The sequence below is a fragment of the Cryptomeria japonica genome, chromosome 7, assembly GCF_030272615.1.
Source record: "Cryptomeria japonica chromosome 7, Sugi_1.0, whole genome shotgun sequence".
NCBI classification, from domain to species: domain Eukaryota; kingdom Viridiplantae; phylum Streptophyta; class Pinopsida; order Cupressales; family Cupressaceae; genus Cryptomeria; species Cryptomeria japonica.
In genome coordinates this window covers 306,112,709-306,138,052 of record NC_081411.1, presented here as the reverse complement: position 1 = coordinate 306,138,052, position 25,344 = coordinate 306,112,709, and the positions used below count along the sequence as shown (strand labels likewise).

Genomic DNA, 25,344 nt, shown 5'->3' with positions numbered 1-25,344 from the left:
TCTAAATTGAGATGGTGGGCGAAGGAATCTAGTCTAATATCATAATTTAAATAAATAATTGGAGTCTGAATGGCAAGCAAAATCAACCATTGCCTACCCTATCTTATTCTTGCCTATAGCTTTTTGAAGACTCTGTTGCCTTATATCTAATTACTAAATTGACAAGCCACTCCTATATATGGATGTCTTGGTTGGTCGAAGAATTGATGTCTCGGTTAGCCCAAGAATTGACAACTGCTGTTTTCCCTCTTCCCATCAGGAATTTGAATTTGAATTTTCAACATTTATTTTAACCATAAGAAACATAAGTATAGCATCCTACTTGGCAACTGAGGTGGCACTAGTATTCTCTTTGGAAGCAGGTCATTTTCATTATGAGATGATTGTAAATTCTAATTGGAGGTGAAGATGGCTTTTAGGCGAAGCTGCATTTATGGCTCACTCAAGTGCGGTTGCCCACGCAAGTAAACAAAGTCGAATCTCAAGATGTGCGCTGTCCTATCCCCTCAAGGGTACTTGGCAGAGTTTTATCTCTCTTCTTCAAATTTTAAAAAGAGAGAAATCAAGATTCATAGATAAAGTTGTTGGCGATCCTATTCTTTATATCCACTTTGGGATGGTAGTTACTATCTTTGGCAGTCCCTCTGCGAGCTACTCCCCTCCAACTTAGCCAGCTTTCTGACTCTAAATTGGCATGATGAGCTGTCTCTGCCCTCAAGAATTTTTGATACCCATCAGTATGTTTCTTGGATCCCCATCTCTCCACGGCACCTGCATTTAAGGCCTCTGTCTATCCCACTTGCCTTGAAATCCGAAAAGCGAGGAAGGATGAATTAATGCTATCTTGTAGTTGTCTTGATCGACGCTTAAGCTAAACCCACGTCAAGTTGGACCAACCCAAATAAAGGTTGATGAGGCGTACCGAAGGTTTAAGAAAATTAATTGCCACCTGCTCACGGGATGGGAATGTCTTATCAAACAACTCATCACCAAGGGCGACAAACATTTCTTGAGCGGGATGATTACTTTCTTTAATGAAGGCATTTCATTATTTTCCTGTCTTGTTTTTTTCCTAACTTGTTTTCTTTAAGTTTTTAGGTATTCTTGTGTTGATAGCAAGGTTTCTTCACTCCAGACTCGGCGATGGCAGATTCTCCACAATTATCATCAAGCTATCCTCAGATCCCATTTTATGCCTTAGGGTGGATACTTTGATTTCCTTATTTAGCCTTAAACGTCAGTGCTGCTTGATAGAAATCACGGACTTGAGAATCAAGCGACTTCTTCACACGGTTAACCCTTTGGTTATTTTGGCAACAAAAATGATTTTGGGACAGGGCAATCTTGACAGGAAGGAATTCTATAGGGATAATACACAAATCTCTTCACAGTCTGTTGCTTTTGTTCTTGATGCAGGCTTCTCAAAAGCTATCACCTCTACCCTTGCTATTGAATTGTTTGAGCCCGAGTTACTAGGAGGGCTTGATAAGGTCCTATCTTATGCCCTGCTTGGTTCTAGTGTCTCGAGACCGGTTGACATTGAAGTTACTCATGAAGACGGAGACAATGTTAATTTTTATCCACTCCTACTGGATCTCAAAGGGCCTGCTACGAGAAAGCACAAGCAAAATGTAACAGCAGCAATAAAATTCTTGAAGTGGAGGTGGAGAGTTCTACCGTACCAGCCTGGAGACCCAAATATGGAGAAAGATTTCAAAGAGTATGCCACTCTTGATGGCCTTCTCCCAGCTAAAGATACCAATGTCCCTCCTCTCCCAAGTGGAGAATCTCAAATAGACATGCCGATTGCTAGTGACAGTGGTGGTAGCAGTGGACCAGGGCGAGGTAGGGGTCATGGCTGTGCTTCAAGGGCCTAATTCTAATTGCTGTCTTTTTCCCAAAACAGGGAGATATGAATCCTATCACTTTTTTGTCATTAAGATCTGTATAGACCAAAATATGCTAGTCTGAAGAAACTGTTAGAAGTTTTTTCTTTTTCTGTATGATCATGGTGGACAATACTGTTTTGTTTTTTTGGTGGTTTAACCACTACCCTGATCAGCAAGGACCTTTTTTGTTTTATTTTGTAGAAGGCAACTTTTATTGATATAAAATTTTTGACTCAAATTTCCAACTATTGACGTGAGATTTGAGTATCTGGTTTCCTTCTATTGAAATACCGTTTGATCATCGAGAATTGTTTATATTACTATGTCTGTCCACTGCCCTCTGTCGTTCAGAGTTTTATTCTAGTTTGATGGAGCATGATGGCCAAGTATTTTATTTCCTCTTTTGCTTCTGTTTCACTTCATGTTAAGTATCTTCCTCATATCATCTCCTCTCTTTGTATTGCCATTTGCTCTGCCTTCTTCAAATAGATATGGAGGAACAACGTGGATCAATAACATCCAGTCTTTAGAATCATGGACACCCCGATCAGCCGACATAGGCGAACTCACAGTCAGACCTGTTCTTCTCTCCAAGAATATCTTATATGGCGGTGAGAGCCTGCGGTTTGAATGCGGATTCTTCTGCTACTCCATTCCTTGTGACACGGGCTACTCTTTTGCTGTTTTCTTTGTTATCTACGAAACTAATTATACTGATCCAGATGATCTGCAAGTGGTTTGGACTGCAAATAGGAGGCGTCTAGTGAAAGATAATGCAACCCTTCGACTCACCTCCACTGGGGATTTTGTGTTGAAGGACGCAGATGGCAGTCTAGTCTGGTCTACAAATACATCCGCCCAAGATTTCCAAGGAATGGTGATAGAAGAAACAGGGAACCTAGTACTCATCAACAGCAACAATGGAACCCTGTGGCAGTCTTTCGACCATCCCACTGATATGCTCCTGCGCGGCCAGAAATTGAAGGTGGGACAGAAGCTTACTGCAAACATATCCCCGACCAACACAAGCCAAGGGGTTGTCTATGCAACTTTGCTTGTCAACGGTTTTGCCCTGTATACAGCCCCTGCACCCCCTCAAATGTATTTTAGGTTTCCCAGCCCACCCACAACTTACAACGTAGCATATATGCAGTTCGACAATGAGTCGGTCGGTTTCTATCCTGAAGGTTTTCCATTCACCCCGATTCCACAGAGTGTTCCGATACCCCCCAATTCCCTTTACTTACAGATTCATTCAAATGGGCATGTGTTTTTCTATTCTTTCGAACGGGAAACTAAAAAGTCTGTTCACGACTATTTGTCGAGCTTTACAAGTGCGCTGGGTACATGTGACTACCCAATTATATGTGGGGACTATGGCATCTGCACAGATGGTCAGTGCAGCTGTCCAAAAGGGTCTAATGATTTTAGTCAGATTGACGCCTCAAGACCTGATCTGGGCTGCTTTCCAAGCAGTCCTGTTATCTGCCCTGAGAAACACAAAATGAACAGCACAAAAAATTATCAGATTTTGGAGCAGGACCATGTTTCCTATTTTACTTATGATTGGGGAAATGCCTCCGTTCCGGGTTTGGTCCCAAGGGAGGAATGTAAAGCTCTCTGTCTCAAAAATTGCTTTTGTAAAGCTGCGTTTTTCAGGTACGATATCTCTGACAATTATTCTAGTGGGTATTGTTATCTGGAGTCCAATATCTACTCTCTGAAAATGAACACTCCTAGGTATGGGTTTTACAATTCCACTGCTTATATAAGGTTCAGAGAAACGCCAAGAACACTAAGCGCTCGGTTATAGGTATCAGTGTTTCTGTTGTTAGTGGAATGGTTATAGTGTCTCTCGTATTGTGGGTGTGGATAACGAGATCTAGAAAAGCTAAGCACAAGCAGAGCAGAGATGAAAGTGACGATGCTACAAATCATTTCTCTCTGAAGCTCGGCGGCGGGGGATTCGGTTCAGTTTATGAGGGTGTTCTTTCTGATGGCACAAAGATAGCAGTGAAGCGGCTTGACAGAGCAGGACAAGGAGCAAAAGAATTTAAGGCAGAAGTGGAAACGTTGGGGAACATTCATCATCTGAATTTGGTAAGGTTGAAACGCTTATGCGCAGAGAAGTCTCATCGAATGCTCGTCTATGAATTTCTACCAAATGGATCTCTGGACAAATGGATATTTGCCAACGATACCGATAAAAAATTTCTCGACTTGAAGACCAGATCCAAAATAGCTCTTCATATAGCACGGGGATTGAGCTACTTACATGAGCAGTGCCAACAACGAATTATACATCTGGATATCAAACCCCAAAACATTCTTCTGGATGAAAATTTTAACGCCAAGGTCTCGGATTTTGGGCTAGCAAAGCTGATCGAAGGAGAGCAAAGTGAAGTGATAACCATGATCAGAGGAACGCCAGGATATATGGCACCTGAGTTATTAAACAAACATGTTTCTGTGAAGGCAGATGTCTTCAGCTTTGGCATTATGTTGGTAGAAATTGTGTGTGGAAAGAGAAGACGAGAGATTTCAGATGACCCTTTGTTTTCAGTTTTACAGAATATGGGTGAAGGAGGCAGATTGTCAGATTTGATAGATCCAGTACTTGAAGATGAAGAGATGGACGCAAAGGGGGAGGCAGTGAAAATGTTGAGACTGGGGATGCTTTGTATACAGGATGATTCGACGAGCAGACCGACGATGTCAATTGTAGTCAAGGCATTGGAGGGTATGATCGAGTTGCACAGTGTCCCCTCTACTTCGTCGCCTTCTTCAGACCATCCATTTCCATCCACGACCAAACCTGATCGTTTGAAGCTTTCGTACACCTCTTTGTCTTCTGTATTGTCTGGAAGATGGTCCTTCGTTTTTATTTCCAAATCCATTTCTCAAAGAAAACATTAGGAAAAGCAGAGGAACAATCAAACCAAAGGTATGTAACAGATCCATTCATGAGAGCTTCAGTGATTTTGATTGTATCTATAATGTGGTGAAACTAATAATAATCCGAATTATATTTGTTTTAAGACTACAGACTGAGAGGAATCCTCAAGAATAGAAAATAGGTTCTTTAATAAGATAAGAGTCTCAAATGTTGAATGGATGGCAATTACTTTCTTTTCTTCGAATGGTTATAGCAGTAGGCAGATTTACAAACATTCTCTCTCCGACATTTCTTGAAAGGAAGATCTTGAGAATGAAGGTAAAGATTCACATCAGTCGTATTCTCAAACAACTGGTTTAAATTTGACATGATAGTAATGCAGTCCAGAATTTTTTATTTTGATTATATGCTGATCAGGCTGCGGGCCAAAAATAGTAGTCTCCACCTGTTATTAGAAAACCTAAGTTTAGAGCTAGGTTGTAGATAAATTCTCTGAAAGAGTAATCACTAATGAGAATTTTGGATAGTTAGAACATGTGGACGAATGAATACTTGTGGTCAAGTGCAACCTTTCCCTAAATAACTAGAGTGAGCATAGTCTCTGTGGAATGATAAATGATAATTTTAATCTGCAGGAAGGAATGTGTGGGTTATGAAAATTATGAAAATAGAATTTTCAAGAGCTTAGAGTTGATTCATTACATTGAATTTTGCATTGTGTTGTGCAGAAAATCACATACACTAAGCTTATATTTCTAGGTTTAAAAGCATTAAATACTTAGAGTTGACTGACATTTTCTAGGCTTAATATGTTGCTTAATGTATGTTGTCACACTAAGAATACACTTTTAGGCTTAAAAGTGTTAAACACTCAGAGTTGAATAACATCCTCTAGACTTGATATGCTGCTTAATGTGTGTCGTTTAAAGCTGGACATGTCGTGCTTTCCTTGTCTCCAAGATTAGATATTGTTATAATTCATCAAATGGCTCATTCAATGACTTATCTCATGAGTTACAAAAAGCATCAGGAAAGAGACAGGAAGGAATCAGAAAATGCATTAAGAACAGGAATTCTATAAATTAAATATTTGCAAACTAGAGCATGCAGTCATGGTTTAGGTATCTTTGAAATTTTATTTTCATACTTGAATACTAACAAATTACAAATGGTCAGATTGGAGAAACTTGTTTAGTAACGACAACTTAGTGACTCATCTCTTTGGAATATAGTATGTGCGTTCGCATCTCTGATCGGATGATGACCATGTACAGCCAAGACATCTGTTGATTTCGGTAACAATGAAGGCGCACAAAAGAGGTCAACACTGTATTCATGACTTCGTCACCAAGTAAGCCGTATAGGTGGATGATGGTCTTCTTGGCCGGCTCCGACAAACTTAAATAGGTAGTCCACAACGACATGAGTATGGTAACATGCGGATAATCTATGAGACCTATGATATACTCAAGCACATCCAGAGACTTTCCAATCGTTTGTGTTCATTTGTTTTTTCATGAGTTCGATTAATATTATAGCACTACTTGTATGAAATAACATCATCAAAATACAAGATTATTAATTCCTCCTTACAAGCGGTAGGTTATTATTAATTGCTGTGAATAATGCGTGAATAATGTCTAATGTTGTAATTGATCTAGATATCATTAATTTTTTAAGCTTTTGAGATTCCTATGGTTTCGTTTAAATCACAATCTAAATTTAAGAATCTAGTTTTTGTGTGCAGATTGTCTAGGGCTGGATATAGAAGTGGTTGGAGAGATAGAGGATTGCAAAGGATGCACTAACGAGCACATATGCACCATGGTTCCCAATGGACTTAGACCCGAACAGGTAGATTGGCTTTGGTTGCGTCATTTTAGGAAAATTATATAGAATACATTGTAGAGAACTTTTGGCCAAGAGGGGTACCCTTTTAAAAAAATAGTCAAGAGTAGTTCTTCATATGTTGGGATTTAGTTTCATAGTCAAATAGAAATTCACAAAACATGGATTATTGAATGGTAGAGTGTTGCAATGGGGGCTCTCTAATTGCTAGACAAATTCTTGCAGGTGCCAATGAAAGTAAATTCATTTCTTTTTCATTGGCTAACTAGTCACAAGATCAAGTCTCACCATGTTTTAATTATTCTATTTCCCATATTCTTGAAGTATTATGGACTAGTTTGTTCACTCACAAGAACATTGTGTATTGTGATAATGAACTAAACGCTAGTCTGTAATAGTGTTTTTATTGCATTTAAAGAATGTTATGTTTGTGTGACAAGATATTGTGAAGGTGGAAACATGTGAGTATGTTAGTTTAAACCAAATAGTCCATTTATTTTTCATTTTTCAACCCTTGACACACCTAAACATGTCGCAACTTATACCATTCCAACACATGTTATTGAAATTTACTTTTATCATATTAGTAATTGCATGGCAAATATGATTAAGAAAGCTAATGGGACATTTTTTCTAAGGAGGTAGGCTTCTTTGGAAGTTGAAAAGTTCTACAAATTGTCAATATTCTATGACAATTTCTCCTCTTTTATTCAAAAATTATTGAAATGGTTACACGATAAACATTCAGACTATGTTTTTCATAGAGATTTGAAGGTGTGAGATTCTTTTTATGGATTTGTATTTTTTTTTTAATCTAGATGTATTTATACATTAAATGTTCTTATAATGATCAATCTTTATAATTTATAGTTGCCATGGTTTATGGCATATTCTTAGCCCATCTCTTATGAATTTGATTATTATGCATTTTTGGGCTAGAATGCTCTAACATAGTCTTAACCATGGATCAAAAAGTACAACTTGATAAGTGGAGTTTATGATGATTCTTAATTTGTTGTTATTCGTAACATGCAATGCCTAAATTGAATGGTTTTTCTTTTTTCAAATATAGCTAAATCTTTCTACCATCATGCAACAACTATAGAAGCCAAAGCTATAGTTTTAAAAACTTCATATTTTCTTTTTTGAAATTGAAAAGTTGAAGCACAAAGTTAAATGGTCTTATAATTATATTACCATTTATAGGGATGTATGCCGAGGGATCTTTATGTCTACACTATTATGAGTTTCCTAGAGGATTTTTTTTTAATAATTTCAAAAGTCTACAAAGATGATTTTGGATTAGCAAAAGATCTCCAAGATAGATGAGGTAGATTCCTTTGCAAGTTTTGCAATACATTTTTTTAATCTAGGTTCTATGCTCATTCTATTTAGTTTGTATGTTGAACAAGGTTTATTAATATTTTTCTATTTGTACTATCCTTATTATGAAACAATAGGTCCAATATTGTGTACATAGTTTTATTCAAAGAAAGTAAAGTAAGTTGGTTGTTATATGGTTTGATTTTTGTATAAATCAATTCTCATATTGTTTTGTAGATTGGGATAATTTATAGTAATTATAGAGTAAAAGAATGATTTTGGACAAAAAAATAGATACTATGCAAGGTTGATCTAACCATTGATGCTAAGTAAAAGTGCATAGAAATTTGTACATATGAACAATCCTATGTAGTACACCTTAGATTTGTTTTACTACCACTAGGTGAAAAAGTGAATGACTTAAAAGTTGAAATTATCAAAGACATCCGCTGACATCTATCTTCTTGGAATTCTTATTATTTGAGGGATTTAAGGTTCAATTGGGGTGTATTTTTCTCATTAATTTTTTTGATTCAAGAGATCACATATTGGGGAATTTGGTATATCTTCTCTAATAGATTTTATGCATTTGACTAGTCAAATTGAATAGATTTGGTGTACTAAATAATTTGAAATCAATTTTTGCATTGGAGAAGAAATTTTTGTGTTATCCCTATTTTTCCAAATTGAGATTATTTTTTTCTCTATACTAGGTAGAGATGGAGAGGTGATGACAAAGAGAGAAGAAAAGGAGAGAGTTCATATGAGATAGGTAAGGGGGGGAGAGACATGGAGAGGGAGGGAGAGAACTACGTGGGGGATAGATAGAGATTTGAGAGACCTTGAGGGGGAGAGAGAGGGATGTTATAGATAGAGGGGGATAGAGAGAGGTGAGTAACAAGACATCAATGGAGAGTTAGAGAGGGGGGAGGGAGAATACCAAAGAGGCAAATAAGAGAGGGTGGGAGGGAGAGGTGACAACCTAAACATTAGAGAGAGAGAATAAGAGAGGGAGAGAGAATAAGAGAGAACAAGGAAGGATAGAGATGGGGGTAAGGAGGGAGGGGGAGCTTAAGATGGAGAGAGGGAGAAAGGGAGGGATATACCAAGAGAGATGAGAAAGAATAGAGAGAGTGCAGAGAAGAAGAGATAAAAGGGAAAAAAGAGAGAGTAGTAATATGGTATGGAGGGAGAGGTAGACATTGAGGGAGTGACAAACCTAGGGAATTGAGTGATAGAAAGGTGAGGGGAGAGATAAGAGAAGGGGAGAGTTCATAAATGGATAGGGGTACGGGAGAGGGAGAGAGAGGTGGAGAGGGGATATATAGATAGTTGAGATACCTAGAGGGGGAGAGACAGGTGAGAGACCAAAATGGGGAGAGAGAAGGGGCAAAAGTAAAAACCTATGTCACACTTTTATAGAGAAAATGGCTAGTTGACACAAAAAAAATTATTCAACTTCAACCACATAAAAGTAGCATTCTATTTTGAATATCGAAATAATGTAAAATGGTGAAATGTAGAAATGTTCATAAATTTTAAGTTTTTTATTTTTAAAAATTTAAAAAGAATTGATATTTTTAATATATTTAAAGGTATATTTTTCTATTGCTAAATAATTTAGAAAAATAGGATGTCTACATGGCATCACCAAACAAAATGGAAATAAGATTCTTTTTATCTTGATCTCTATTTTCCAAATAGATAACATCAATATCTAGTGCATGGGAACAAAAATTAAGTTTTGATACATATTTACTTCGTAATAAAGTTTTGAAGTCCACAATACCATAATTTGACAAATTTCACTTGGTGCCATCTCTTGTGTAATATTTTACCATTATCAAAAATAAATTGTACCCCTTTGCATAAGATTCTCTCTTCTAATGACCAATATATTTTTCAAAGTATTTTAACATGATTTAATATTTGTCATTTAATTTCAAATCGCCCCCTTTTTTAATTTTAACAACATACTTAAAAAAAATTTGGAAAAAAATTATTGCTAATCCATCCTAAACCTTTTCTAATCTACACCAAGTCATCCTTTACCATTCCTTTAATCCATTATATCTTGAACACTGATTTCCTTCCTTGGTTTTAGATTTTGAATCCACTAGGAGTTAACTTCCTATCTAGAGCTACTCATTATGATTAAGAATGCATAATTTTTTAATCATTTATATATTCATGTCAAATGATATAATAGCTCTAAAAGATATCCATGTAGGTAGATATAAAACCATTCCTTAAAAAAGTCTTAGAGTCACAATAAAAAATCCTAGAAATCTACTAGAAGTTCGAACGATTGATTAGGGATATACATACAGTATTTCCACATGCCCTTATTTTTTTCTATTTATGGGTTTATCTCATGATTTACTCAATGTAATAACCCTAGCACTTTCTCCCTGTTCTAAGTAGTATGACCTAAAATTGACCTAATTATATATATAATTCTATAAGGAATTATCCAAGTGTGTCCCTTACATATATATATAGATTATAAAAAAAATATCATATATACCATCATGTGGCAATCATTTCTTGATTTTTGGTTGCACTTATTAATTGAATATATGGATTTAAAATGGGTTAGGCCCTACATTGAGCTTGCTATATTTGGTATAAGAGATTTTTTTTACATATAGTACATGGCAATACTACATTATTTGAAACCTTGCATTGAGTGTAGTTCTTAATTTATGCATAGTGAATATTCTACATTTTATTATTGATTAGAAATTCAATTGATATAATTCAAGGATGATCATATAACTTTTACATAAAAAGATACACTAAATCTATTGAATGTGATCAACTTTATCCATACAATTATAAATATATTTCATGTAGATTTTAAATTATATTATAAATATTTACTATAAATTTAGGATTGCATGGTTATTTGTAATACCAAATCCATTTTAATTTAGTTTGTAAATGAATGTTAAAACTTTGTTAGTGTTTTGGGTACTTTCTTCATTTCCTAAGTAGTAGGATGTAACAGTTTACCTAATGGTATATACATCTATGAGGAATAGTACAAGTATGTCCATTATAGATATATATCATAAAAATTTAATTTTTATATATACTTTCAAATTAGAATCATTTCTTGATTTTTGGTTGCACTTATTAATTGCATGTATGGATCTAAAATGTGTTGGGCCTCCATTGAGAATTATATACTTGGTATGAGGGTTGGTTTACATATAGTACATGCCACTACCATATCATTTTAATTCTCACATTGAGTGTAGTTCTTTTATGCATATTTAATGTTCTATATTGTATCATTACTTATAAATTCAATTGGTATATTTCAACAATGATCCAAGACCTTTTAAATAAAAAAGATGCACCCTAAATCTATTGAATGTGATATACTTTGTCCATACAATTGTAAATATATTTCATGTGGATGTTTAAATTGTAAATTATAAATATTTTTTATATAAATTTAAATAAGGTTAGTACTTTGGGTGAATTTCATGCATTTGTGAGTGCATTTAGATCTCACGTTAAATAAAGATTGGGTACAACCAAGATATGTTGTGAACCTGCTAATTCAGAATAAAACCCCAAAGAGTGCCCAATATTAATAGAAAAATAAATACTATAATTAGAGTGGTGAAAGTGGCTATCGTTAAGGAACGGTTTGTCTAGGATACTGGTGAAAAGAAAAGAGAGTTCTCCCCATGTATGTCTACAACCGAATAGTGAGCCATGTGAACAAAACCCTAGATTGTGTCAAGAAGAAATGAATCACTCAAGGATTTCAATATCATCAAAGGCAGCAATGATTGGTTCAATAGAGAGGGTTGTTGTACTTGGAATGTAAGTTTTTGGTAGCAAGGAAGGTGCACATAAGGGGTTGCCATTGTACTCATGATGTGGTCACCTAATTACTAATCTTTGTACTTTAATAAGATCTTGTAGTAATAGTATTAATAGCATTGTCCAAGATCATGCAAATTTATACTCTTTATTGATTAAAATCCCTTAAATTTGTGTAAAATTTATTGTTTATTGTAAATGAGTGAATATTTATTATTCCTCCATTTTTTTAAATTTCGTTAATGATATCTAGAAACAAACTAATACGGTCTATTTGGTGTTTATTACTTTCATTACAACAAATCGTTATTCTTGTGTATATTGTATTCCATTCACATTCAACAATTCTTACAAATGAGAAAAAATTCTGATAGGTGTTTTTCACATCTCTTTTGTTTGATTTTGTTACTGTAAATGGACTACATGTCATTAAACATTTATATAATATTTTTTTATCTACATTTATTATTTTATTGTTTTTGTGTTTTTCATTTCTACTTCATTTGATACATGGTTAAAACCATGCCTTATTTGTTTCTTTAGTAAGGATTTTCCAATATCATTCATTTATCTATTATAGAATTGGTCAATTAGGGATCTAGTTAAAGTGTCAATGTTTAGGGTTTTATTTTTGTTTATGCATATTGAAGATGTTAGTAACATTTTGTATTTATTTAGATAAAATTAAATATTTTCAACATTAATTTTCTTTAGCATTTTTATTTGGGGAACATTTGAATTGGGTTTCAAGTAGAATACTATTAGTTTGAAATATATTACATGATGGATTTTTGTGGAAAATTATATTATTTATTAAATTTGGTGTTGGTTGAGGCACTTCTTTTGATGAGATAGAGATATTACATTATAGCTAGTTTATGATAATGTTGGAAGCTTTCTTGTTTTATATTTTAGTTGATTAAACATTAAACATCTAGATAAAGATAAACATGTAACAAATGATATGATCAAGATTTATCATGCTTATAGTAAAATTTTATATGTTTTGACACTATTTTGAAGGATAATTTTGTTTATTCTATAATATTAAATTTAAATCTTGGATTTTAGGCAAACATGGTGAAGTAAAAAAAGTCAATCATACAACAACAAAGTTTGGTTTACATACAAAAATGAAATAGCATTCTCCTATACTCTTATTGCTTTAGTTGTATTTCCTAGTCCTTGGATTTTATTTTTGGTGTATGTATATTTGTCTAATTATGAATATTTAGCTACTCTTAGAAATATTATCTAGGGTTCATGTTATTATAAAAAAATATTCACAATTCATGCTACTATATCAATTGATTTTCTTTTTTATAAAAATGGTCATGTACTTTATTTATTTAATCATTGAAGAATATAAGTATTTTTTTCTACAAATAAAAGGAAACTAAAGAAAGTATTAACCTCACAACATAACCAATAATGTTGTTTTATTACATATTTTAATTTAGGATGTTTAAAGTGTTGGATTCTAATCCCAACTACCAACAAATTAAATTGACCGTAGCTTCTTCCATACTCTCATGTAGTCTTCTGCCATTTCAATCTGCTTCCATGTGCACACCACAAGGACAAATTTTGAAAAATTATTTTTAAAGCTATAGTCTTTTATTATTTTCCTATAATGGATTTAAAACTTTATATCAAATGCAATTAATGTGTTTTGTTTATAGTTTTTTCTTAGTGAATAGGAATAAGAAGTAGGGGAACTTTGTAGAAAGATTGTATGTGTGAGAAAGAAGACTCTAGAAGTTATATTACAACCATGGATACACTCAATGTAGGATAGTTTTTAAAAAAGTGTTATTTATGGTGCGTAAAAAAGAGAAACAAAAGGTTGTAATGGTGGAGCGGTAGAAAAACATTAGTTACAAAAGTAGGGTATTATGTTTTTGTATTTTTTATGTGTGTGCAAAACAACTTCTAATTTATGTTTTATGTAATCAAATATATGTTATCTAAAATTTAAACAAGTCCATGGAATTTTGAATGCATCCCAATTTCATCTATGTTTTTGTTTTCTCTATTTTAGTTTATTGTTTCCCTCTCCCGCTCTCCTACATATGGTATCAGAGTTAAGGGTTATTGAGTGAAGTTTTCAAGAAATGTTTTCAAGGAGTTGGAAGGGCTAATCACAATTAATTATGGAAGTTCCAAGAACAAGCTTAACAAATACATAGATTCCTCAATTTAATGGCATAAATCATGACTAATGGGCAATCACAATGAAAACTTTATTCAATTCTTAAGATTTATGGGAATTTGTAGAGAATGACTACCCAAAACCTAATGATGTAGAAACATACAATACCTTAAATCAAGAAGAGAAACACTTTAATAAGGAGACTATGAAAAAGGATTACAAAACCTCTTTTAAATTTTTCAAGGAGTAAATGAAAGAATTTTTCCAACCATTGCAACAACAACAAATTCCAAACAAGCATGGGATATTATTTAAACTTCCTATCAAGGAATTTCTAAGGTGAAGACAACTAAACTACAAATGTTGAGAAGGTATTTTGAGACCATTTATATGAAGGAATTATATATAATACACTCATTCTTCTCTCAAATAACTGGATTGGTAAATCAATTTAGGTCTTATGGTGAAATGCTTGAAGGAACAATAGTAGTTGAAAAGATTTTGAGAAGTTTTCTTACAAGGTTTGAATTTATTGTGGTGGCCATAGAAGAAACAAATAATCTTTTATAATTTTCTATTGATGAGATATATGCATCACTTATTTCTCATGTGCATTGATTGAGTAGGTCAAAAAATTCAGGTTTGGAGCATGCTTTCAAGACACAAGTCTTAATCAGCCATGGTAGAGGTAGAGGAAGAAACTCATATAGAGGTGGAATAAGTGGCCTATAAAGCTCAAGTGGAAACTCAAGTGGAAGAGGAAACTATCAAATCTTAACTAAAAATTAGTCTTAAGGCCAAAGGTATGATAAAATATTTATTTCAATGTAATTATTGCAAGAAATATAGACATTATATAAATGAATGCAGAAAGAAACAATATGATTCTAGGAAAAAAAGTGTAATTTTATTGGAGAAAGCCAAAATGAAGACAACATGTTCATTGATTACAATATTGCACAAGAAAATGAAACAATGCATGGTTTTTAGACTTTGGTTGCAGCAACCACATGATTGGAAACTTAAAAATGTTTTCTAGTTTGGTGAGAGTGTAAATTAAAATGTCACATTAGGGAATGACAATAAACTATTACTTATGAAAAAATTAAATGTCAACATTCTAATCAAAAGGGGGAGAAAAAGTTTATTTCAGATGTGTATTTTGTTCCTAGCTTAAAGAATAACTTAATGAGTATAGGGCAGCTCGTTCAAAAGGGGTATAGGATATTTTTCAAGAACAAAGAATGCACAATTTTAGACAAGTTTCCAAGCAATCAACTTATAGCCAAGGTCAAAATGAGAAGAAATAGAATATTTTCCTTGAGAATAAAATCGGATTTAGAGGTTGAATTTACTGAAGGAAACCCTTCAACAAACTCACAAAAAAATGAAGAGAAAACTATAACAGTCATCCAAGTAATATTTCAAGCAAAAATTAAGGATAAAAATTGGTTATGGCATCTAAGATTTAGATATTTAAACTTTGGAATCTTAAACTTATAGTATAAGAAAAGAATGGTGAAGGTTTTCCCACCAATAGAAAAACCTGATAGAATATGTGAAGGTTGTATCTTGGGTAAACAACATAGGGAATCATGTCTAACAATAATGTCAATAAGTGCCATTGGATATTATTCATTTATATTTATGTGGGCCAATGAAAATACCCTCCATTAGTGGAAGCTACTACTTCTTGACATTCATTAATGATTTCACAAGAAAGACATGGGTCTACTTTTGAAAACATAAAAATGAAGTGTTTGATTACTTTCATCAATTCATGGCTTTTGTTGAGAGGAAAGTGAGCATCATACCAACGTATTAAGAATAGATAGAGGTGGTAAATACATTTCATACGACTTCATAAGGTTTTTCAAAGACAATGGTATCAACAAAGAATTCAGTATAAGGTATACCCCTCAATAAATTGGTGTAGTTGAAAGGAAACATAGGACAATAACTAAAATGGAAAGAAGCATGTTGAGTACAAAACATTTGTCAAATAAGTATTGAGATGAAGATGTACTATATGCAACATATACAACTAATGAATGCCCCACTAAAAGTGCCATCAATATAATTATGGAAGAAGCATGGACTATAAGAAAACATAAACTATTTGGATGTGTGGCATATGCACATGTGTCGAGTGAGTTCAAAAGAAAGTTGGACAACAAAGGAGAAAAAAGTATATTTGTTGGATATAATGATGAATCAAAGGCATAAAAGTTATATAGTTTAAACAACAAAAAGGTTATAATCGACAAAGATGTGCAGTTCATAGAAGATGAAGCATGGGATGAAAGTTTGGATAAAACTGTAATGTCCCCTTCTTCATGATAGTCAGTAGTAGCAGAGGATTAGCCTATCTTGTGACCCTCATAGGCTAATGAGGATGGTTAGAGGGTCTTTTGAGGGTTGTGGCATCTCCAGTTTTCAGAGTATTGTGGGTTTGGCCTCCGTTCGACTTCATTTGGACTCCTTTTATTATACTTAGTCGGAAGTAATAGAGATGGACCCTTTCTATTTTTAGAAAGTGTATTTGGTCACATGGGAAATTAAGAGGAGAGACTACTACTTGAGATGACACATTAATATATGGTTTATTTAAGGAGATATCAATATTATTGTGATCAAATTAATATTAATTTATTAAATGGTTAATTATAAATTTATAAATAACTTTATAATAAAACACTTAACTTGAGGGTCTAAGAATCATGAAGAGGGGGACAAAATATTAATTAATTTAAGAGCTCATTTTCAAAAGTTTGGTGACTTGATTATTAATTGTAAGTTATATCATTTAATATTATTAAATGCTTTATTGAGGAATTCGAACTTATTGGGAGAATATAAAAGGACTTCATTGGTGAAAATCAATTATTCTTGACTTGGCATTTTGATGAAATTGATTGAATTTTTTGAGCTCTGGAAAGAAAGTGAGGGTTCTTGCAAGTTTCAGAGTTTTGGCATTGGAGAATGAACAATCTTCAGTGTAATAGCCTTATGAATTGGTGGAAGACCCAGTGAGCTTGGCTTCAAAGGAATGGCTTCATCTAGGAGTCATTGTTGAGCATATTGATATAAAAATTGCAGGGTTTTATTAGTTCTAGTTTAGATTTCATTGTAGCTTTTTTTAAAGGTAGCTAATTGAAGGGCTTCTTGGTTCCATTCCCAGCTAGTGCAATCTAATTCTAGGGTGTTCATAGCTGCAACAAAGAAGGAGTTCATTAAGGGGTTTGATTTTTAGCAAGGAGTTACATAAAAATTTCAGTTTGTTATAGAAGAAGGCTAGCAGCATTCAAGGATTTGGCATTACATGCATGATCATCATCCATCAACACTTAATGATTTCAGATCAAATCTATGTTGCTTGTTGGCTCGGAAATCATAGAGACAACAACTGGTTTCATATCGGGTTTGCTTGTGACTATCATTGTTTAATAAGAATTAATAAAATAGATGTCCTATATTATTTCTACTCTATATTCCTATAAAAATCAGATTAGTTTTCTCGAATGATCAAATTAGTTTCAGATTTCAAACTTTCTTTGAAGTTTATGTGCATTGCTTTTTCATTATTATATATCCACAAAACACAAAAAAATTATAAAACTCCAAAAAAAAACCAAAATAATTAGCGATACCATCATCCTTCATTCAAAATCGGTGTTTGGAAGACAAGGGGTCTTTATAGTGGTATCAGAGCCAAGATCCTGCCATCCTATGATTGATGAGTAATAGGGAAATCAGGTACTATAACAGGGAATAAGGAAGGCAACAATATCAAAAGCCACAGGTACCTGAAGTTGAAATACTTTCAAAAGTCTTGAGGGAAAGAGGAAAAGACAAGAAAGCACCAAACATGGAATAAGAGAATAAAGATGCTAGGATCGAAATGAAATTGGATACCCTAATTAAAATGATGTCATTACTGCAAGGAAAAATAGAGCAATCACACAACAATCAACAACCTGAAACAAATCAAAATCATCAAAATAATTTAGGGGAGAATAGTGGTGTTCATGGGACCAGTAACAACAATAATGCAGAAGACATTGGAAGAGATAGGATAGTCAATCAGCGTGATACGTTTACTAGAGGATCAACCTCTAGACCTCTCTTTCCTAATTTGACTCCACGGGAAGAACAACCACATGTTGTTGCATTATACCTTATGCAGATGAAGCTTGACACGCCTATTTAGAATACTCCACTTTACCACCATATTTGAGAGATATGTGGTCATTTGATCAATTCATGAACCAATGGAGTAGAAGGAATGGTGGGAGAAATGATTATCACACTCCAGCATGAACAGATTATCAAAATACTCTTGGGAAAATTACCATGCCATATTTCTATGGAGTGACAAAAGTACAACAAGATTTTGGGTGCCAAAGCTAGATAACTATTTGTCACTAAGGCCAATACTCAAAGAAGACGCCATCAGATTCTCCACATTACACTTGGAGGCTGCTACCCATGATTGGTGGTACCATGGGTTAATCACCCTTGGTCACAATCAGATCAATACATATGCAAAGTTCACTAACGGTTTGATAGAGTGATTTGATTGTAAGGATCCCAAGATATACTTCAAAGAGTTGGCACAACTAAAACTAGTGCATAACTTAGAGTCTTATATTGTGGAATTTCAAAGACTTGCAGAGATGGTGTCAAGCAGTTTAGAGAGGAGACTAGTTATTTTATTCATGGAGGGATTGTTGGATCCTCTGAGAGGTTGGTTTAAGGCATTTGATCCACCCTCATTGATGGAAGCAATGAAGAAAGCACAAAGCATGGAATTAGCTGCACCTAGAAGCAAGTTTCCACCTAAGTTTTCCTCTTCAAATAAAGATAATAAATTTCCATAGAGAAGACCGGAAAAATTAGACTTTAAAATTTAATTTCCTATGTGAAAAAATTAGGAGAGTTTGATTTATTTGAGAAGGAAAAAGTTATGTTTTTGGTGTAAGGCACCCTACACACCAGACCATTAGTGTCCATTGAGGCCTAAGGCCAAGGCCAATCAAATGGAATATGCACATGATGATAATTCTGATTTTTTCAGATCAAGAGATTGAGCATGAGGATTCTGAGATAGAAAAGGCTTCAGAGGTATCTGAGAATGAGTTAGAAGGTAAAGGAACTACTATGTGTGAATCTCATCCTTACATTGAGAGGGTAATTTCAGGATGCAAGGATTGTTAGCAGGGCAACGATTCATTTCCTTCTTTGATACAGGTGCCACACACAACTTCATTGATGAGAAGTTGGTAGCAAGGCATGGGATTCAGACACGAGAGTTTGAGGGAATGTGTGTAAAGGTGGTGGATAGTTATACACTCACATGTAACAAAATGATTACTGACCTCCTTATGCGCTTGAGTGACTATGAATTTAAGGTTGATTTCTATGTAGTCAATATGGGTGACATGGATGTGGTGCTTGGTATGACTTGGGTTCATGCTATTGAGGAGCTTACACTTAATGTGAAACACATGGAGCTAAGATTTGAAGCCAATGGAAGGAAACATGTGATCAAATCAATTACAGATATGAGCTTTTGAATGATCTCTTTCTGGAGGATGGAGAGATTAATTCGCCATGATCAGCTAGAGTGGGCAGCATAATGTAGAATAATGCCTACACATTTTGAGAAGAAAAAGATCGATTATCCACCTGATATACAAGACTTGTTGACAAGGTGTTTAGTGCTATTCCACAAGGTAGACCTCCTGACAGGGGTATTGAGCATACTATTAAGCTTGATGAGGGTGTCAAACCCATCATGATTACACCTTACAGGCATCCAAAGAAAATGAAGGATGAAATTAAGAAACTAATTAAGGATTTGTATGGGTCACATTCATTCAAATAAGTCTCCTTTTATTTCATCAGTGGTATTGGTTAAGAAAAAAGATGGTACACTTCGTATGTGCATTGACTATAGGGCTTTAAATAAGAGAATCGTCAAGAACCGATACCCCATCCCACAAATCGATGATTTGATCAATGAATTGCATGGTGCTTTCTTCTTCTCAAAGAATGACTTAAGGTCTAGATATCATCAGATTTGGGTGAGGAAGCAGGATATAGAGAAAACAACTTTTTGGTGTCACTGTGGTCACTTCGAGTTCTTGGTTATGCCTTTTGGTTTAATCAATACGCCAACAACATTCCTATCCACTATGAACCAGGTATTCCAGCACCAATTCAGGAGATATGTCCTGACATTTTTCGATGACATCCTAGTGTATAGTAGGACATGGTAGGAACATTTAGCTCATTTGGATACAGTATTGGGGATTTTAAAGAGGGAGTCCTTGTATGCCAAGGAGTCCAAGTATGCATTTGGTTTGACAAAGCTCTAATATATTAGGCACATCATCAGTGCTAAGGGGGTACAGATGGATCCAGATAAAGTATGGACTAGTATAGATTGGCCTACTCCAGAGAATCTGGCACAACTTAGAGGCTTCATGGGATTGTGTGGTTTTTATAGGCATTTCGTCAAGTTTTTTCCACAGCAGGAAGCACCATTGACAGGCTTGATGAAGAAGGGGGCTTTCGTTTGGACTAATCAGGCAGAACAGTGTTTTAAGAAGTTCAAATAGTTGATGACTACATGTCCAGTGTTGGTTGTATCAGATTTGTCCAGACCATTTGAGCTACAGTGTGATGCATCTGGTGAGGGGATTGGTGTAGTTTTGATGCAAGATAAGCACTCTATCGCCTATGAAAGCAGAAAATTAAGGGCGCCTGAGCAGACTTATAGCATCTATGACAAGGAAATATTGGCCATAATGCATGCTTTGACCAAGTTCAAGCAATACCTGGTAGGGTCCAAATTCAACATAAAAATAGACCATAATAGTTTAAAACATTTCCTTGGGCAACAAAACTTAAATGATCAACAACAGAAGTGGGTGAGAAAATTGAAGGCATATGATTTTTACATCACTTATGTCAAAGCGAAGAATAATGTGGTTCCTGATACTTTATCTCGTAGGCCTCATTTGAATGCTATGATTGAGATTACATAGGATTGGATACATTTGATCACAACAGAGTATGCTAAGGGTTCGTGGGCCTCTAGCATTATGGATGGTATAGTGCAGGATAGTAGATACCCCATTGTGAATAATCTTATCATTTACAAGGGGAGAATATTTCTGGTACCAGGTTCAGAGATGAACAACAAGATTATGAGGACCTTGCATGATTCTCTTGTTGCAGGAAATCCAGGTTACTATAAGACATATAGGCAGATTAAAGAGCGATTTACCTAGAAGGGGCTCAAATCCAATGTTCTTCAGTATGTCAGAGGTGTCTCGTTTGTCAGCAGAACAAATAGGAACACACATATCCAACAAGGCTTCTCCAACCACTTCCTATTCCTAATAGGAAGTGGGAGTGTATTTTGATGGACTTTATTACCGGATGTGTAGGGGAAAAAAGCGAGACTAGGCCAACATGCCCTAATCCTACCTTTTGACACACATTGTGGAATACGAAAGAGCCTAGAGGTATCACACAATTGGCTACTTCTTTTTGTGGAAAAGAGAGCCACGGGCTACCTATTAGGGTTTCTATTCCTTTGTTGTAATTGAAAGATAAAATGATGCAAGTTCAATTCCTAACCCCAAAGTGCAAGTATGAACTAATAACAAGATTGCAGAATTGAGATTAAACAATGGAAAGTTGTAAACACAAGGACAAGACAAGAATGCAAATGCGTACCCAGAGTTAAAATCTGAGTGAAACTGTTCAGGATGGGGGCGCAGGTGCCACTGTCCTAATTCTGCCCCTGAAACTGCTGTTTTGCAACCTGAAAAGCTGTCGGAAATGCTAAAACTTGCTGTTTGACTGGGGGACCAGGGTGCCCAGCGCCACTATCCCAGGGACCAGGGTGCCCAGCGCCCTTGTCCTAGCTTTTTGGGTTGGAATTTGGTTTGAAGTCCTATCTCGGTCCGCTTCCGTCGGATTTGCAACTTGCGGCGTCGTCCGAATCCCGAAATCTGCACTTATATCTAAAAAGGTATGGTGGGCGGCTATATAGGGTTTTGCCTTAGTCAAACCCCCGCTTTGGTGATTTCCACCTCCATGAATAGCCAAGTTGTATTGTAAAAGTAGTGTGTGTGCAGACCTTGTGTGTGTGCAAGATCCTAAAATGCAAGCAAACTAGAGCAACCTAGAAAGTAAACCCTAATTGCTTGTAAATGATAATGTAAATGCTCCAAACCAAGATGCAAAGTGATCTAGAGCATGAATACAAATGATATAATGAGGCTTATGCAAAGACATGAAAACAACATGAAATCATACCCAACCCCAAGGGAGGGGTACAAGCCAATCTTTAGTCGGTGATCCCTTATTGCTCTTCAATGCTTTCAAAGCCCTAAATGGATGAATGAAATTGATGAATACTTGATGGATGGATGTTGATTGTTATTGAAGTCTTCAAAGATCTGCTCTTTCGCTGCATAGAAGGTCCCTAAAACCAAAATTCTGGATCCTTTCAAATGAAGAAAGAGAGCTCTTATATATGAAACCCTAGGTCTTAATTTCAACTTTTGGCCGACCTAGAGATTGAATCTCCTACCAATTTCTTGGGGTTAGGCTTTATTTTATGATTGGATCTCGCTCCTAAAATTTCGGGAAAAATGTCCGGGACCGTGTGCACTCTGGGCGCCATGGTCCCGACAACTTTTCACCAAATTTTTAGGGCCGTCGAATATGATGATTTTAGAGAGAATCCCGAAGTTACAGGTGATTTTGAGATGTTTTGACCCCCGAAATCAAGCCCCCAAGTTCAAAATAGGACCTAATTAGGGTTTTTGATTAAATGATGTATTGGAGGAATAAAATGAAAAGGGCACACTTTAATGAGAGGGCCCAACTTTATGATGTGGAAGATGATGAAATAGAACTTTAGACCTAATTAATTTAATTAATTAAGTGCTAAAGGGAAAATGTGATGTAAAGTGCAAGATGCGCCAAGGCGGGTGCTAAACTAGGTGTGAAATTGTACCACCCTAGCAAGTGCATACAATTTACGATGCTACATTTAGCACCCACTTTAGAGGTCATATAAGTACTACGTACATATGCAAGCTAAAGTACAAGAAAGTAAACATTATTTGAAAAAGGATATATCCATAAGTCTGTCGAACGAAGCCCCCAACGGTATCTGCAGTACACAGTTAGGAACCGCACCCTACAAAACACACGTTAGATCACAAAATCACCTAATGCTTACTAAGGAAGGTGATGAAATTTCGAGGGTAGCTATATGCCCCCCCCTTGTTTCGGCTTGCTAATTTTAGTGAGTTGAAACAGGGTATCATGTTTACCACTTCGAATTGTTAAATAATATTGATGACAAATGCTCACAAGAAGATTCGATATGAGATCAAAAACTAATGGAGAATCATTTGGTAAGAAAGAGGACTAAATCTCAATGCCAACACAACAAAGAGTGTGAGGATTTGAGAGTTCTCTAACACAAGATGAAGGATGTAAATGGAAATAAAATGCAAAGAGAAGAAAAGAAAGGAAAAAAGCATGAATACACACATTGGTGATCCATGAGAAGAATAGTGAGAGAGAAAACATGGGCTTCTCGCCCCTAGATCTTGTCTAGGTGATCCATGGGAAAAAGGACATGGAAAACTAGCCCCTAGAGTCTGTCTAGGTGATCCATGTAAGGGAGGAGAGTGAGAAAGTCTAGCCTTATGCCGCTAGTTCCACTCAACCTCATGCATGTGTGTGTAAGTGAGGTTAGAAGCACCTCATAGGAGTCTATGCCCGAGTATGCTACAACCTGTATATGTATAGTACAAAAGCGTGACATCTCGCTCTAAGAGTCTGTGCTCTGGTTCCGAGAATAATCACCTTGCATAAAGAAAAATGGAGACATCTCGCTCTAAGAGTCTGTGCTTTGGTTCTGAGAATGACCCATTGCTCAAAAAAGTGTAATGTTTATGTCATAAGCAAAGTAGAACAAGGATACCTACCTTCATCACAAAAGAAGATACCCCAAAAATGCAACAATGTCATAGATCCAAGCAAGAGAGTTTTGCACTCTTTAAGCAAGGATAAGATAGTCGAAAAGGGATATCTTGTAGTATGTGTAAAGGAGATCCTTAGAGGAGAAGAGATCTTTGTACAAAAGACACCTATCCCCGAGAGGAATTGTCTTAGACAAATATAACATCTTCTAGAATAAGACAAAGAAGAGAATAAGAATGCAATACTTCCTTCCTTTGCGAGGTCAAAGTGATTCTTAATGAAGGATGATGCTCTTTTTAACCCAATTGGGAGAGTGAATTCATTATGGATGTATTTTACCAAGTGCAAAAGAGGTTGTAGTCAAGGACTTACACCTCTTGTAAGAGAGAATCCTTGAACAAACAACAACAAATGCATACAAGGAATAACATCAAGTAATAAAGTTCACACCATCCATGAACTAGGAAAAAGTGGATCCTTAGATAAAAATAAGGAAAGATCATTGCCTCCCACGGATAAGGACAATGAGAAGGACTTACACAATCTTCTAGGGAGAGATTTAGACATAAGGAAAATGTACTACATACTCACATGAGTTCATGCAAGCAAGACATTAGTGTATGTAAAATGCTCCTTACAAGAAGTGGGTAGGATAAGAAAGAGAATACACATCTTCTCCCATATCTAGGAAAAGAGGATTCTGAAGAAAAGATGATCAATATTTCCACACTATTACCCCAAAGGGAAATTTTAACCATAAAAAGAAGAGATATATGAAATCACTCTTGTCCCCATAGGAACAAGAGATAACATAGAAAATTAGGCTATTATGTTGCTTCAAAAATATGATTGCACTTGAAATTGTACCATCATGAATGACAATGAGCCCCCAGTAAATGAGCTACCAATGTCACATAATGATGAGCAACATAATAGCCATTAATGTTATTTAAAGACATGATAGACTGAATGAGGTATTTGAATATGACATGCTAAATGCTCAACTATAAGTGAGATCAAAAACATGTATAAAATGATAAAAATTGAAGAAGAAAAGTCACAAGAAATCTTAGAAAAGGGATGAGTGTAATTTATTAGAGCCTTATCCCTGGAGGAAGGGACTTTATGATGAATAGGAGATAAAGATTCATAAGTGGATTTAGAAATTTGAGGGGAGTCATAAAGAGATTTGTTCATCGCCAAGATTTCCTTATGAGGGGAATGAGAGTTGATAGAAGTAGAAGATGATTTAGTTGAAGTGAGATCATCATCACTACTAAATATAGTGTTCACATTGAGAGATGGTCTTTTGGATGCTTTGGTGGGCTTAGAAAGATTATATCCAAGTCCAAATGAATATTCATGCATGTTATGTT

General features: G+C 35.2%; 2 protein-coding genes across 2 annotated transcripts; both read left to right on the top strand.

Annotated features, from left to right (window-relative positions):
* The first annotated feature begins 2,310 nt into the window (after positions 1 to 2,310).
* Positions 2,311 to 3,702, top strand: LOC131039862 (EP1-like glycoprotein 2). Its single transcript, XM_057972717.2, has one exon. The coding sequence runs from the start codon at positions 2,311 to 2,313 to the stop codon at positions 3,700 to 3,702; it is 1,392 nt and encodes a 463-aa protein (XP_057828700.2).
* An 8-nt stretch (positions 3,703 to 3,710) lies between these two features.
* On the top strand, positions 3,711 to 6,908 carry LOC131039861 (G-type lectin S-receptor-like serine/threonine-protein kinase SD2-5). Its single transcript, XM_059209150.1, has 2 exons — positions 3,711 to 4,833; positions 5,962 to 6,908. The coding sequence occupies exon 1, from the start codon at positions 3,729 to 3,731 to the stop codon at positions 4,803 to 4,805; it is 1,077 nt and encodes a 358-aa protein (XP_059065133.1). The 5' UTR covers positions 3,711 to 3,728; the 3' UTR covers positions 4,806 to 4,833; positions 5,962 to 6,908.
* Positions 6,909 to 25,344: the final 18,436 nt, after the last annotated feature.